This window comes from Lissotriton helveticus, chromosome 7 (assembly GCF_964261635.1).
Source record: "Lissotriton helveticus chromosome 7, aLisHel1.1, whole genome shotgun sequence".
In the NCBI taxonomy this organism is placed as follows: Eukaryota; Metazoa; Chordata; class Amphibia; order Caudata; family Salamandridae; genus Lissotriton; species Lissotriton helveticus.
In genome coordinates, this window is record NC_136068.1 from 46,918,070 (window position 1) to 46,932,974 (window position 14,905).

General features: G+C 49.4%; 1 protein-coding gene across 2 annotated transcripts in view; it reads left to right on the top strand.

The window, feature by feature from the left end:
• The window catches only part of LOC144767991 (guanylate-binding protein 1-like), a 164,196-nt gene that overhangs the window by 23,464 nt on the left and 125,827 nt on the right, over nt 1-14,905 (top strand). For both annotated transcript variants that reach the window (XM_078651381.1, XM_078651380.1), the window contains exon 7: nt 8,660-8,940. In XM_078651381.1, coding sequence (XP_078507507.1) covers nt 8,660-8,940 — 281 coding nt within the window. The remainder of the gene's footprint in view (nt 1-8,659; nt 8,941-14,905) is intronic.

Below are 14,905 nucleotides of genomic sequence, written 5' to 3' on the forward strand. Positions count from 1 at the left end.
TAATGCACTAGAAGTATCATTAAGACTAGGATCGTCCCAAGCACCTGCTCGCACTCTGGGAGCTAGGGATATTATGCCTTCAACTAATAACTTAAGGCTGAAATGGAAAGGCGTGGACAGTGGTTGCATTATGAACAAAATTATAAGCAACCACCAACCACTAGTTGATTCGTGTTCACTGACCGATGGGAATCACCAAAGGATAGTCAAAAACTTTGTAAATCTCTGTAATGTTATAAAGTCTCTCCTAACTGTCCCTAACAAAAAACACAATGACGAGCCTAGGTGGTTCGACAGTCGCTGTTCAGCGGCAAATAAGGCTCTCCGCAGGGCTCTAAATTCCAAACCTAGGAGCCAGACAGATGTACGGACCGCTAGACAAACCTATAAAACAACCATAGGGATAAGGAAGGCGGCCATGGTGGAAGAACATTGGAAGGAACTAACGGTCTCAGCTGCTGTGGGAAGTAGCGCTACTTTTTGGCCTGCTGTAAGGAAGATGCGGGACTTGGGAAAACAGTTATCATCAATTAGCTGCACCATTTCAAGCCAGCAATGGGAACAACACTTCTCCAAAATATACGCCAACCCTGTTGCCTCAACAGATGGTTATAGCCCTGGCAAACTGACTTCACTAGACATAACCCAGGGAGAGGTTATTTTGGCTATTAATCAAAGCCTCGGGAACAAGGCGCCTGGGCCGGATGGCTTCCCAATCGACCTAATTAAACACAAGCCGGAATTTTGGGGACCCATTTTGGTCAATGTTTTCAATTGTTTGCCGTTGGTCCCTATTCCTGACACCTGGTCAACAAGTATAATAGTCCCCATCTACAAAAAAGGTGAAAGATCTGACCCTGCAAATTACAGGCCCATTTCGCTCTTAGACAACACCTTGAAAATTTTGGGTCAGGTGCTGTATAATAGAGTGAATGACTGGGCCGAAGAAACAGGGGTGATGGACAGATGCCAAATGGGCTTCAGAAGTAAGGTTGGGACAACTGAACAATGCCTGAACCTCAACCTCATAATTGGCAAATACACCATAGCTAGGGTTTCACCTATTTACCTAGCATTTATGGATTTGTCGTCCGCATTCGACTTAGTGAACAGGTCAAAACTGTGGGCGACTCTCCTCTCTTATGGCCTTGACGAACCTTTGGTGCATTTCCTGGCTTATCTACACGCAGATACTAAAGCACAGGTACGGATTGGCAGGGAAGGTGAGATCTCAGGGGCAATCAAGGTTGAGAGAGGCGTCCGACAGGGGTGCGTCCTAGCACCCCTATTGTTCATCATTTATATAAACGGACTGAGCGATTCCTTGAAAAAAACGACCACTGACGCCCCGAGAATTCAAGGGAGATTGTTACCCGCACTTCTGTACGCCGACGATGCGGTGATCATGGGCCTAACACCAAACGCCCTACGTGCTCTGGTCAAGAATTTTGCACATTGTATGGGGAATTTGGATTTGAAAGTGAATTTTAAAAAATCGTTTATTATGGCCTGCGGGCCAGGGGCCAAACATCTTAATTCCATTTCTATAGGACAAGATAAGTTGTACTCTACAAAAACATTTTCTTATTTAGGTATGGTCTTTGCTGCGAACGGCCTGTGGAGTGGGCATCTCGCCCATGCCACAGGCAAGTTCTCAAAGGCCATAAACTCAATCATTTCCCTTCCACGGCCAAAGAGGACTGAAACAACTAATGCAATTGTGAAGATATACAGACTGCAATGTGCCCCGGTAGCAACCTATGGTGCGGAGATTTGGGGGATAGTGAAAACACCCAGCCTGCAGACAGAAGAGAATTGGTTATGCAGGAAACTACTTGGAGCCCCAATCTCCTCATCCGGGTACATTTGCCATGCTGAACTCAACTTGCCCTATATAACTGATTTCATCGCCACACGGCCTGCACTATTTTGGCTGGCCATTTGGGCCAATGATCTCGCTACCTTAACTCAGGAAATTGTGACGGAGTGTTTAGCTTGCGACAAAGGTATGAGTATCCCGTGGCTTCGGGCGACACAAGAAAGCCTAAACAGCATAGGCAAAATCCATCTTTTTAACGACCCCTCTCAGATTAAGAGTACAGATAAAAAGGATGTCCAATTTGAACTCTATGCCCTTTATAGGGAAAAGAGGTTGGAGGAAGAATTGCAAAAACAAACTGTTAAGTCATATGTGAATAACGTAAATAATGACTCATCTCTACAACAAATTCCTTTATACCTAAGACTTCCATTGACTAATTGGGAAAGATCGTTATTATATCGCCTGAGAGCTGGGACTATAAAATACTCACTTTGCTTTCCTATGGTCCATAGTATGATGACCTCCGGAAACACGCCATGCCCCTGTCCCTGCGATGGATTCAGCAGACAAAATGACTTACATTTCTTTTTTAACTGTAAATTTTATATGAAATACATTAAATGGTTTTTAGCCCCATATTTTAAAAAACACAGACCAGTTTCCCTGGTTCAATCCTACTCTATGCTTTTAAAACTAGAAAACGATGAATTGATCTTCCGTGTAAGTTCATTTTTGAAAGTTATTTCTTCTACACGCAAATCGATGGAATCACCTTGAAATGTTTAAACGCTAAACAGTTCCCAATGCCTTTGCACTTTAGTAAATTGGACTGCATTTTAGTAATCGGAAAATACAGATTGTTTACATTTATGCTGTATGCTCTTTTTTGCAGTCTTTAACTATTTGTGGAAGTTTTTGTAATTTTAAATGTACTTTTAATTATGTCGCTTTTATGGATTTGTTGAAATCCGAATAAAGTATTTTTGAATTGAATTGAATTGACCTCCTCCAGTCGAACATCGCAGTCCAGGTGATCTGCCTGGTCCCTCATGAGAGCTGGAAGTGAAGCGGATTCTAAAAAAGCCTCTCCGGCTGAGGCCCCTGGAGGGTTCCCAGCATATAGATCGGCATAAAATTCGCTAAAGGCACAGGCAATATCGGCATCGTCCGTGACGTGACTGCCGTCCTGCTGTCCTGCCGGAGAATCTCATGCACATTCTGGCGTTGTCTAACTTCGTGTAGCTTGTGAGCAAGGAGACGCCGCACCGGTCTCCACCCGTGTAGTATGCATGTTTCAGTCTTAGTGCTGCAAATTCTGCCCGATGCTGATCTATGGCTGATAGCTGTTGCCGCGCTGCCTTAAGCTGCCTCCACTCTCGGGGGGCCTCTGTCCTTTAATGCATTTTCTCCAACTCCCGAGTCTGCTGAGTGAGTTCCTCCCACTTACGCGCGCACTCAACATTATCGGCCGGCAAGACCGCTATTAACTCGCCTCTGACCACAGCTTTCAGTGCCGCCCACTGCGTCGCAAGCATGGTATCTGCATTACTACTGTGTAGAAGGTAGTCATCGATAACTCGTTGTATCCGCACAACCACATCCTTGCGATGCAGTAGTGTGTCCCGGAGGCGCCAGCAGCGCGACGCACTCGCAGCAGGGGGAAGGGTGAGAGCAACTGTCACCGGTGCATGATCCGATAGTGATACGGTCCTAATTTCTACCGTGGTCGCAAGCGCCTGTATGGAAGCCGAAGCTAAGAAATAATCTAAGCGGGCATATGTTTTGTGTGCATTGGAATAATAGGAGTATTCCTGGCTTTGAGGGTGAAAACAGCGCCACAAGTCCACTAAGCCCAACTCACCCAGACAGGACAACCCCTCGGCAGTGAGAGTACCTGATTGGGAGGTGCCTTGACATGACCTGTCCAGTGTGTTATCGAAGACTAAGTTATGGTCCCCCCCAGCAAGGTATGACGGTCAGCAGTATTGGAAGCTTCAGTAATGGCTAAATGAAAAAATCTCTCTTGACCCTCATTGGGAGCACAGACAGACCCAATCGTGAACGTGGAGGCACCCAAGGAGAACCTATAGGTCAACAAACGTCCCTTAATCTCGGCCCCTTTGTGCAGCACCCTACCCTTGAAGCTCTGGGCCACCAGAATTGCAACCCCCGCAGTCTTTGTAGCATTAGAAGAGAAAAACTGTGATGGGAATTTCTGGGATCGGAGACAATAGCAGTCCCTCTGTAGCAAGTGCCTCTCCTGCAAGAGACAGATGTATGCTTGGGAATTCTCCCGGAGTGAGAGGACCACCTTGCGCTTTACCGGATTATTTAACCCCCTCATATTTAGTGAAAGGATTTTAAACTCTGTAGCAGGCATTCAGTCGGTCAGGAACAGAAAAGGAAAAAGAGATCCATCCGCAGAGGAATGGATTGGGCCATGAACATCTCACAGCCATAGTTGGCGCATGCTAGAGCACCTGTCTTGACCACAGACATCTGGTGGACTTGGAACACCTCAACTGTCCTCCAATCTCCCCACCTCAAAACTGCCCCTAAAAGAAGCACAACAAGCTCAGTCACAATGTCCATCATCCCAAGATGATTGGAAGACGAGTAAGTAGGGATAATCCAACTTACTCCAAACAGACCCCCTCCCGTCCATGACCCATGAAACATAACAGGTAAACAGTCGGCCCTGGAAGAACATAAAAATCAGCTGGTTGGGGAAGGATTCCTGTCCAAAGCGACCGCCTCCACCGCGGCCCGCTGACGCTCCACAATCTCCGCCACAGGGGGTTTCTTTACTCGTCGCCGTCTGCGCTGCTGCAGCCCCTGGGGCCTAAAAGCATTCTCGGTAGCGGTTTGGTTTGTCCCCTCCTCCTCCTCGGCAGGTGGATCAATGCCCAGCAGACGGCAGGCTTCTGACACCGATCGCAGTTGATAGAGCTTATTGTCCAGTTTGAACACCAGGCGAAACGGGTGGCCCCAGCTATAAGAAATGCAGCACTGTTGCAGGTGGGTCGTGACAGTTCTGCGTTTTTGCGTCGTAAGAGCCGACAAGTCTTGGAACAGGACTGGTGACTGGCCCTGGAAGGACAATGGATGCATCTGCCTGGCTTTCTGGAGGATCTCTTCTTTAGTGCGAAAGTCTTGCACGCAGAATAAGATGTCCGGCGGTGGCGCTGGGAGGGCCCGCAGCGGCCCCACCCTGTGTGCTCTGTCAAGGCGAAGCTCCGACTCCAGTGGCCGTCCCAAAATGTGATTGAAAAGCTCTCTTGTGAAGCGGAACAGGTCCTTCGTCTAATCTGTCAGCTGCACATTCCGAACCCTGACATTGTGTCGTCGGAAACGGTTCTCTAGATCCTCAATATGAGTCTGAAGATCCACCTGTTGGTCGTGTACCCGGATAACTTCTAGTTACAAAAACGTTATTTCCGTGTCCTTTCTGTCACTTTTATGCACAAGTTCGGCCACCCGCTCGCCAATTCCATCTACGTCCCTGTGGACCTCTTTGATTTCCCCGGTAAACTCCTTCTTCAGAGTGTGGATAGCCTCTCGTATGGACGTGAACAGCGACTCCAGAAAGGATTTAGTGATGGGCTCAGATCCCGCTTCCTGCGCCGAGGGGGCCGTCGTCGAGGTGGAAGCCATGGCCCTGAGTTGCTGGCTCGCCTGGACCTTGGCGAATAGGTCCTTCACCGTTTTGTCCCTACGTCCTCTGGTGGTGGACATCGCCCACTCCTGGCACCACCTCAACTCCCAGGTCGGGGGCTCCTCTGGTCCACTCCGCCCCAACAGACCTAAAGAGACCTCTTGACTACCGGTGGACCAAAACCAAACTGCCCGGCTCTCGCCGACCCGTTGAAAGGATCGTCTCTTGCAACTGAAGCTGAAATGCTTGCTCGCCTTCTCAGGTCATGGTGAAGGCTAGTATATTCTCCCCTTGGCAGGTTATCTCGAAACCAGTGGACCACAGTGCTCAGGCGCCCTGCCTCCTCCGAATGCCACCCCTCAGAGTTCCACTCACAGGCCAGTCTGAACCGCTGGACGTTGCTGCGACTCGCTATGCCCAGAGGACCCACCCGCAGCGTTCCATGAGCCAGCTGAATCTTCCCTTGAAGTATATAAAGCCGGTCACACTCGAGGGCCGATCCCACCTCGCCCCAGCCAAGGAACACAGCACCTGCCCCCCAGATCTAGAGTCTTACCCCAGGTCCGCAGGGAGCGTCCGTAAATCACCCCGCTCAGGCTAACCCGGGTCGAGGTAGGCCGTCCGATCCCCCCCCAGCCGGCTCCAGCTTGTCACATCCAGGTACGGAGTTCCCCTGCTCTCCCGCAGCCTCCAATTTGGTGGGGCCAGGCTGTCGAGGCACCACTACTGCACCACGAGGCCACCGTCAGTACTCAAGCCGAGCCAGCTCACCGCCTCCAGCTCCCTAGAGGGGCCTGTACCCCAGCCGCAGTCTCGTTCGCCAGGGCCTGCATTCCGGTTGCGCAGCGGGCCAAGATGGTGGCCCCTCGCTGCCCCTCACCTCCGCTCAGTCAATGAGTTTCCCCCGCTACTCCCGCAACTCTAGCTGCTGCCTCTCTCCTGTTTGCATGGGGAAGGCCGCAGCTGCGACCTCCAGTTTTTCACAACAGCAGGCTGGGCAGACACATGCACCAGGCACGCCACTCGGCCTCGCTCCTCCCTCCGGTACCTCAGGCCCCCACCTCCGTCACTTCACTCGCGGGCAGGGCAGTCGAGCAAGGCAGTCCACTTCCCGCTGCTGCAATGCCGTCCACTGGTACCCGGGGCTCCAACACGCTCCTCAGTCTCTACCTCTGGGCCAAGAGGGTTGGCCGCCTCACAAGATGGCGGCCCAGACCGTCGCCTCAGCACCACCACAGGCCACTGTCATCGGGGGCCACTAGATACCAGTCTTCCGGGCCCTCAATGCTGGCACCTGTTCTCTGGCACCCACACCGCCGTTCTCCGGACCGCCCAGGCCACCGCTCCGGTACTTGGGTGCTGCGTTAACCGGCTCAGCGTTTCTGCCTCCCTCCACTGGCGGAGCCGCTGCTCCGGCTCTCCGCAGGCCGCTGGCCCAAAACGGCACGGCAACTGCTCACTCCGGCCCAGAAAGCGGCCCACAGGGACCCCGGGCAAATCCGCCACCCGTACACGGGCCGACTGATGCTAGAACGACCTGAAGGTCGGTGCTAGAAAAGGCTGTCGGCGGGAGCTCCGGAGTCGTCCGTCCGCTCACACCACCATCTTGGCCACGCCCCATGCCATGCACATTAGGATGCCACCGCCACCTTGGTGGTGGCATCCCCATCCACAACATTGTGGCGGGAGGTGCTGGCAGCACCGCCCGCCACAATGATGTGGATGCATGTTGTGTATTGGCATGCACAAGGTGACAGGCACCGCACGGTGCCGGCCAACTTGTCCATGCCAATGTAGGGGGGGGTACCATAGCTACCTCCATGTGCACCCCTCACCCCCTCAACACTCTGGGGGCCCGCAACGGGCCACCATAGACAAGGACCGCATGCCTTTCCATGTCGGAGTCACCGCCATGGAAAGTCATGCATCCTTAAATGCCTTTTTCCGGCCGGTCAACGAATCGACCGGTGGAAAAGCAGCAGACGGTCTTCCCGTCCGACGCGGATCTCCCAGCCATCCTAATGTGGTGGGGGTCATTCTTGGGAGGATGGCGGGCGGATCGCCCCCGCCATCCTAATGGGCCCCTAAGTTATTTGAATATTTAAAATGAATGATCTGTTTCCTTATCTGCCTTACACCCACCCTTGTTTATTTTGCATTCATTTAAATTAATTAAATATTCACCCTACAACTATAGGATCTTTAATTAACATGAACTGAATTAAATTACTAGTTTTCACCTATATGTAGCAGTAGCAGTAATAATAAGAATACTAATAACAACCTACATAGCTGTTCAAATTAAATTAATTTTAATAATTATTGACAACCCTAATACGAAAAGTGTCCCTATCCCTTTATTAATCTTCTTTATATGAAATAGATTTAGATAACTGTAACTAACTTAAACCTGATCCTAACAGTTAATTTAAGTACATTAAATTAGTGACTCTTAGTCAGTGGCACGCACTGCAATGGTGACATCTGGAGGTGCGACGCTGATGTAGTAACATTGATATAGTGCCTCATCCATGTATTAGTTGGTACCCTGTGTCCAGTGGCCTCCTGTGGGAACACACTCCTGATGCTCAAGATGCAGCACTGCTCAGTATCTGTGAGGTGCCTTCAAAGGTCCCCGCACAAACCCCCAGGAGGTGGCTGCAGCCGTTGCCTTCCTTCTGGCTCTCCAGCACCACACTCTCAACTGAACTCACTCCCAAGATCAGTCTTTCACAAGTTAGACTCCAGGTGCCCCTCTTCATCCACCCAGCCAATCATAGGAAGTGATGTCCTGCCCACGTTGTCCATCAGGCCATCTTCTTGTTGCTAATTGACATCTCTTCTTTTTAGGACACTTGGAACATTCTGACCAATCGCAGGTTGCAGGAGTGCACACCTAGGCTCTGTCACTCCTACACACCTGTGGCCTGACCACACATTTACAATGTAAGGGGGGCACGTATCCATACAAGGTGAAGGGGGGCCTTGCTGTTCTGTACGAGGAGAGTGGGCTCCTTGATGCACACACTGCATTGAGCCTCAACTCTTTCATCTCTCATGTTACCCTTGAGAAGCAATGGGTGCAGCAGCTGCTAATGGGGTTCTACAGTTCTGACATGGCACTTTTTATATGACACTTGTTACAGCTGCTTTTAATTTATATTAGTTCTTCTGCCTTTTAGTGTTCAGCATCTTGGTCAATAACTACGTGACAACCATTGCAAATGGAGGGGCTCCTTGTATTGAGAATGCAGTTCTATTATCAATGGCCAAAAGTGAAAATGAGGCGGCCATGCTGGACGCTGAGGAACACTACAAGACCCAGATGGAGAAGCTGGTGAAGTTGCCAGCAGCAGTCCAAGAGCTCTCTGATGCGCATGGGAAGTGTGAGCGAGAAGCCCTCGATATCTTCATGAAACGCTCCTTCAAAGACAAAGACCACCATTACCAGGGCATGCTCAAGGTAAAGTCATCAACCAACTTTGACTCAAATATTTTGATGGTTTCTGTGTTTTAAGTGATGGATCGACATCTATGACCCACAAAAAAACACCAAAAGTCAAGTTTACTAAATAGGAAATGTACAAAACACTCAAGAAGGGTTGTGAATCTTGCATAGGTTTGCAGACATACTAGTCTGAATTGCTATCCGTACCTCTGCAATTCATTCCTCTCTCTGCTGTTCAACACCTTGTTAACAGCAAAGGATAGTGTGTGTGTGTGTCAGTGAAACGTAAAATAACCTTCTATTTCCTGTATACATCCCTAGATTTTGTGCATGTCTATGCCTTCTTTTTGGACCATTACTAAGCATTAAGGCCTGTACACATTTGATCAACCTTTGTGTCTTTTAGTTGCAAAGCGAACTCCTCAGTATACGAAATAAGGTAGCCTTCTAAAAGCCCATAATCTTGGCTGCTATTTTCTTTTCTATGGGATGCAACAGTGACACTCAGTTGAAATGCTGCACTTGACAACTAGAAACAAATGTAAAGTATTTTGATTTTGAAAGTGTGCGCTATTGATTAATAATGTAATGATAATATCCTCCTTGTTAAAATGCAGTCCAGGGACTTGTTGAAAAAGGGTCCTCTTAGTGGTCATTTCTTTTTTTTATAGCTCTGGCTGATCCGTCATTATGGTGTTTGATCATTGTGTAATCTCTATGTAACCTCCTTAAGTGAAGAGAAGAACTAACTAGATATCTGGCTATGTATATCACTTCTGTTGCAAGGGCAAAACACTTTCCTTAACATACGTACAATCATTCTTTTCAGAAGTCTACCTGACTAGGTTCTTCCATTATCTGCACCTGAACCAATTCAGAGAGACCGTGCAAACATATGTGCATGTTATGTATATTTGTATAGCACATTTTCCTGGTTGGCCTAGCCCTGCCTATAGTGGGTTGTTGTTGGAAAACGAGGCAGTACCTGTGAGGCCTGCACAATTAATATGGCTACATTTGTCCTTCACTGGGAACCAAACACCCAATTGTAGCGCCTGACTCTCAGAGGGTAGCGTTGCCGAGCAGTCTGAGGCTTACTCAAGGGAGGTGGTGTGGGCTAGTAATCGCCATTTACAGGTGCGCAAAAAATAACACTCAATAATTCATTGTCCAGTCTGTACTTTGCTTTATAAGGGTAAGAGTACATTTATTAAACACACACACTACTCAATACTATGCACCAATTTACAAATATACGTAAGCTGTTGGAATTACTTTGTGACATTGCATATCATCTCTACCACTCCCGCGGAGGGTGGGGGAGTCTAGTGCCACCACTCTCATGTATGCACATCATCTTGCCCCCAATGCAGTTAGTTAAACATAACCTGGAGCGAGGGCCCTGCACACTGGAACCCTCCCAGTGGCGACCCACCCCATTATCTCAACAAGCCTTAAAATCAGGTAACCCTGCATTGGTGACACACAACCCTGACTGAGCATTTCCTACTGACCATGATGTATACACCTTGACATCTTAAGGTCTAGCAGTCTGGGTTCTTCACCTAAGCGCAGCGTCAAGAATAAATGTTTAGGCATCACTTTAGAATGACAGTACTCCTCACATTTGTGGATCATTAGAATGCATTGCAATTACAGCCCCTAAAGGCATCACAGATGAATCACAGAATTACGCATATACAGCCAGACATCCTAGCAGGAATGTCTGGCAACATAACCCCACTTTGCTTATGACATCACCTTACACAGGTACTTCACATTACACATGTTACTTTCGGTCCCTCTAAATGAAATAACATTAGTAATTGCATTTCTTGTGCAGTTACACCTCTACACCTCCAGGGGATGCCCTTCTCCAGACATCCCCCACTCAGCCCTTCATCCCTAGGCTCACTTCTCAATACACCCCCAACTATAAACAAAAGTTCCAGCCCAGGAAGAGTTAAAATGCTGGCTGAGCCCTTGAGGGATTATTCTTTTCAAGTCTCCATGAGACTTAGGGAGGGACTTCCATTTTCATCCTGGGGGAGACTGCGCTTCTCCAACAGCTCTCCCTGCACCTTGGCATACACCTTGTAGTGACCCCGTCCTCCGGGTGCCACCACACACAAAAAAACTGCGGTTTTCCCATGCATGCCGATCCAGGCCTGCAGGGCATTATGGGGTGAGGCTCTCCTGCTCCGTGAATATTATAACAGCGGCTCTCCCGCTGCGTTGGGGAGAGCTGCGATGTTGGCCTCCTGCCGATGCTTCCCTTGTTGGAGGGTCCGGTCCCACCTGGACCACCAGGTGAGTGCTTAGGCTCGGGGAGCCCACCCCCGGCCACTCTGTGTTTTTCGGGGGCCCAATCCTACCCGGGCCCCTCGCTCCTCTTCTTTTTGTGTCCTGGGTCCCGATACGACCCGGGACCCTCGAGGCTCTCCTCATTGGAGGGCTGCCTGGGGAGCCCACCCTGGCTGCTCCTACCGGCTCCCTGTCCAGCCAGCACCCTCATGTGCTGCCGCGGGAGTCATCACTGCAGATTTGGTCAGACACAGAAGCTTGCACTGGCCGCAAGAGTGCGACGGCACTCCCCCTCCTCCTGACAGCTGCGGGAGAGTGCAATGGCACTCCCCGGTCCTCCCTCCACACGTCAGGGGCCCGGAGATGGGGTCCTGGGCCCCTTGGACATTTCTTCACGGGGACCGTGATGGTGCTCCCCGGCTTCCATCTTCTCATCGTGGGCCAGGGTGGGCTCCTGGCACCCTGTAGGCAACTGAGCTCCCTGGTTTTATTTCCGGGTGACGGGGCCCGGAGTTGGGTTCCCAGGCCCCTGGGTAATTCTTCGCGGGGGTGCGACGGCGCTCCCCGGCTGGATTTGTCCCAAAGAGGGGGGTGTGATGGCGCTCCCCTCCTCCCAGTCTTGTCGGGGGCTAGGGTGGGCTCCTGGCACCCCTTGTGGGCAGCTTCACAGGGAGCGCAACGGCGCTCCCCGGCTTATCTTCTGGTGGGGGCAGCCCCCTGGACCTGACCCACCCTGGAGGCTCGTTTTGGACTGGCGGCGAAGCCCCAAGCGCTGCGTTGTCGGTCCTGGCAGAGGTCAAGGTTCGCCTACCTTCTGGGGGGTGTATCTCGGCCCCCAGGCACCTGATCGGCTCCATTCTGTCCTCTTGCTCCTGGTGGCTCTCCCCAGCCACTGGGAGCACTCTCCTTTACCCTCCTTGCCTCCAAGAGGGTGGTCTCGGCAGGGAGCAGTCTTCACTGGCTCCCTGTGCCAGCCTTTCGCCTGGAATTCTTCCTGGGTCTCTCTCCTCCTTGCGCAGAGGCCCATGCTTCTGCGCACTGGTCCTCAACTCTTCTCCTGGCACTGTTCAGGATCCTGGGACAGCCAGGAGGTTTCTCCTTCCAACTGCCCATTGCACCAGGCTCCAGCACCCTCTGCCTCAGCAGACCACACCCCAGAGAGAGGTACTCTTCCTGTGCAAGTTCTTTTAAAGATTTGGGAAGGGGGCTGGCAGGAAGTCTAAACACTACCTTCCGAAGGTCAGCACTATCCTGGAGCGGTATCATTTTGGAAGGCGAACACAGAAACCTGAGGAATCTGTTGAGGCATACATTACTGCTCTCCGTAAATTGGGTGCCACCTGCAAGTTTGATGGGTCACTTGAAGAGCACATTTTTGATCAGTTTGTTGGGTTGCAATGTTGAAAACAATCAAAGATGAACTATGGCAAAAAGATGACCCAAAATTAGATGAAGTGGTATCCATAGCTAAGATAATAGAACACTCTCTCAACCGAGTTGAGGTCATCAAGAAGGAAAACGTAAATTTGGAAGAAAAAGTACACAATGTGACAAAAAGCTCTTTGAAACCTGCTTTGAAACAGCGTGAACCAGCACATTCATCTTCATTCACAACATTGAAAAGGCATGAACCAGCACATTCCTCTTCATTCAAACCCAACGGGAGCTCCAATGTGACATGTTTTCGTTGCGACATGTTTGGTCACCTTGCTAATGACAAGTCATGTCCTGTCCTCAAATCTAAGTGTAGCAATTGTGGGAAAATTGGGCACATTGCTTAAGCTTGTAGAGCTCCAACAAACAAAATGGACAGACGTGTCAAAGAAGTTTCTCTAGAGGATGAGAATGATTCTGATTACGTTGAATTGCACTGTGGGTAAATTTTGTTACAAAATGGAGAGAACAAGAGTAAAGGCCCTGTAGATGAGGTACAAGTAAATGATTGTAAAATCAGAATGCTTTTTTACTCGGGAGCAAAGATTTCACTTATCCCAAAGGTGTTCTTTGACAGGGGATTGAATGGGAAGGTGAAAGTCTACAAACCCGACATTAGGCCACTAGCTTATGGTGGTCGACCCATTAAGTTGTTTGGATACTTTATGGGCAACATTGAATATAAGAGAAGACTAACAGCAGGGAAGATTTGTCTCTTGCAGAGGTGACAGCATTATCAGCTAGTTCCATCAGCCTGATCTAGGGGTCTAGCTGGTTCCCGGTATTGATCCTTCAATCATTCTCAGAGATATCACTTCACACTCAGCTCATTTGTATGTTGTGTCAATTAATGTAGTAGAAATTAACAAAAGATGTGATTGGCGTTACGAATTTAAAAGCGTTTTTAGCGAGAGGTTAGGATGCCTCTCAGGGTACACGCACAGTATCACACTCAAACCTGATGCTATTCCAGTGATGTGTAAAGTGCGCAGTATACCATTGAAAATTAAAGAAAGAAGGATTCATTGTTGAGACAGAGGCCAGTGAGTGTTTGGCTCCGGTCGTTCTAGCACGCAAGGCCTTTGGAGAATTGAGATTGTATGTCGACCTCCGTGCCCTCAACCAGGCAGTTATCTCGGACAGGTACCCGCTTCCCAACATCTCAGAGACGCTGGCACAGTTAAAAGATGTTTCAGTGTTCTCCACTCTAGACCTCAAGGTGGCCTATCATCAGGTCAAGATTGATGATGAGTCCATGAACATGACGGCCTTTATAACACCTTTCGGAACTTTCAAGTTCACATGTCTTCCTTTTGGCTTGAATTCCGCAGCCTCCGATTTTCAAAGAGTCATGGAAGACGTGGTGGATAGTGTGTAGGGGGTTAAGATTTATCGGGACGACGTCTTGGTTCATAGCTCAGCTCAACAGGAACATGATGAAAGGCTTAAGATCGTCCTTGAGAGGTTCAGTGCGAGGGGTTTAACCTTGTGCGAGAATAAATTCATGTTTAATCTCTCGGAGATCGATGCCTGGGCCACAGACTGACTGAGGGAGGAGTTAGACCTAGAGATCGTCTGGTGATGACCATTGAGGAGCTTCCTATCCCACAATCCAGAGACGAAATTCTCACATTTTTAGGGATGGCTGAGTACTATAATAAATTTGCTGCTCAGTTTGCTGGTCGCACCTTCACATTATGGTCCCTCCTAAAGAAGGTTGTGAAGTTTTCTTCATCTTCCCAGTGCTAATTGAAATTTGAGGATATCAAAAAGACTCTAAGTCATTTTCCCTCTCTTCAGAGCTTTGACACTTCAAGTTTGATTCTAGTTACCGACGCCAGTTCAAAGATGTTGGGCGCTGTCGTCCTTAAACAAGTAAAAAATGGTAAAGAAGTAACCGTCACGTTTCTTTCACAAACACTTGTTGGTCAGGAGCTACGATACTCTGTGATCGAGAGAGGTACTGTGTATCTTCTGGGCCATCAAGAAATTGAAAAAATTCCTCTGGGGCAGTACTTTTATTTACGAAGCTGCATCATGCCTTTTAGGGAGAGGTGGGGTCTGCCATCAGTCGCACAGTAGGAGGTGGAGCCATCATTCACCTTGTCAGGTACAGCCCTGCTCAGATCAAAGTGACACCCCTCCCATAGTCCAACTGCAGATCTCTCTGTTCAGTCCAGGTCGGTCCCAGCCTGCCCTGACCCTCCAAAACCAGACAGCAAATACACATAATGGCAGAGCA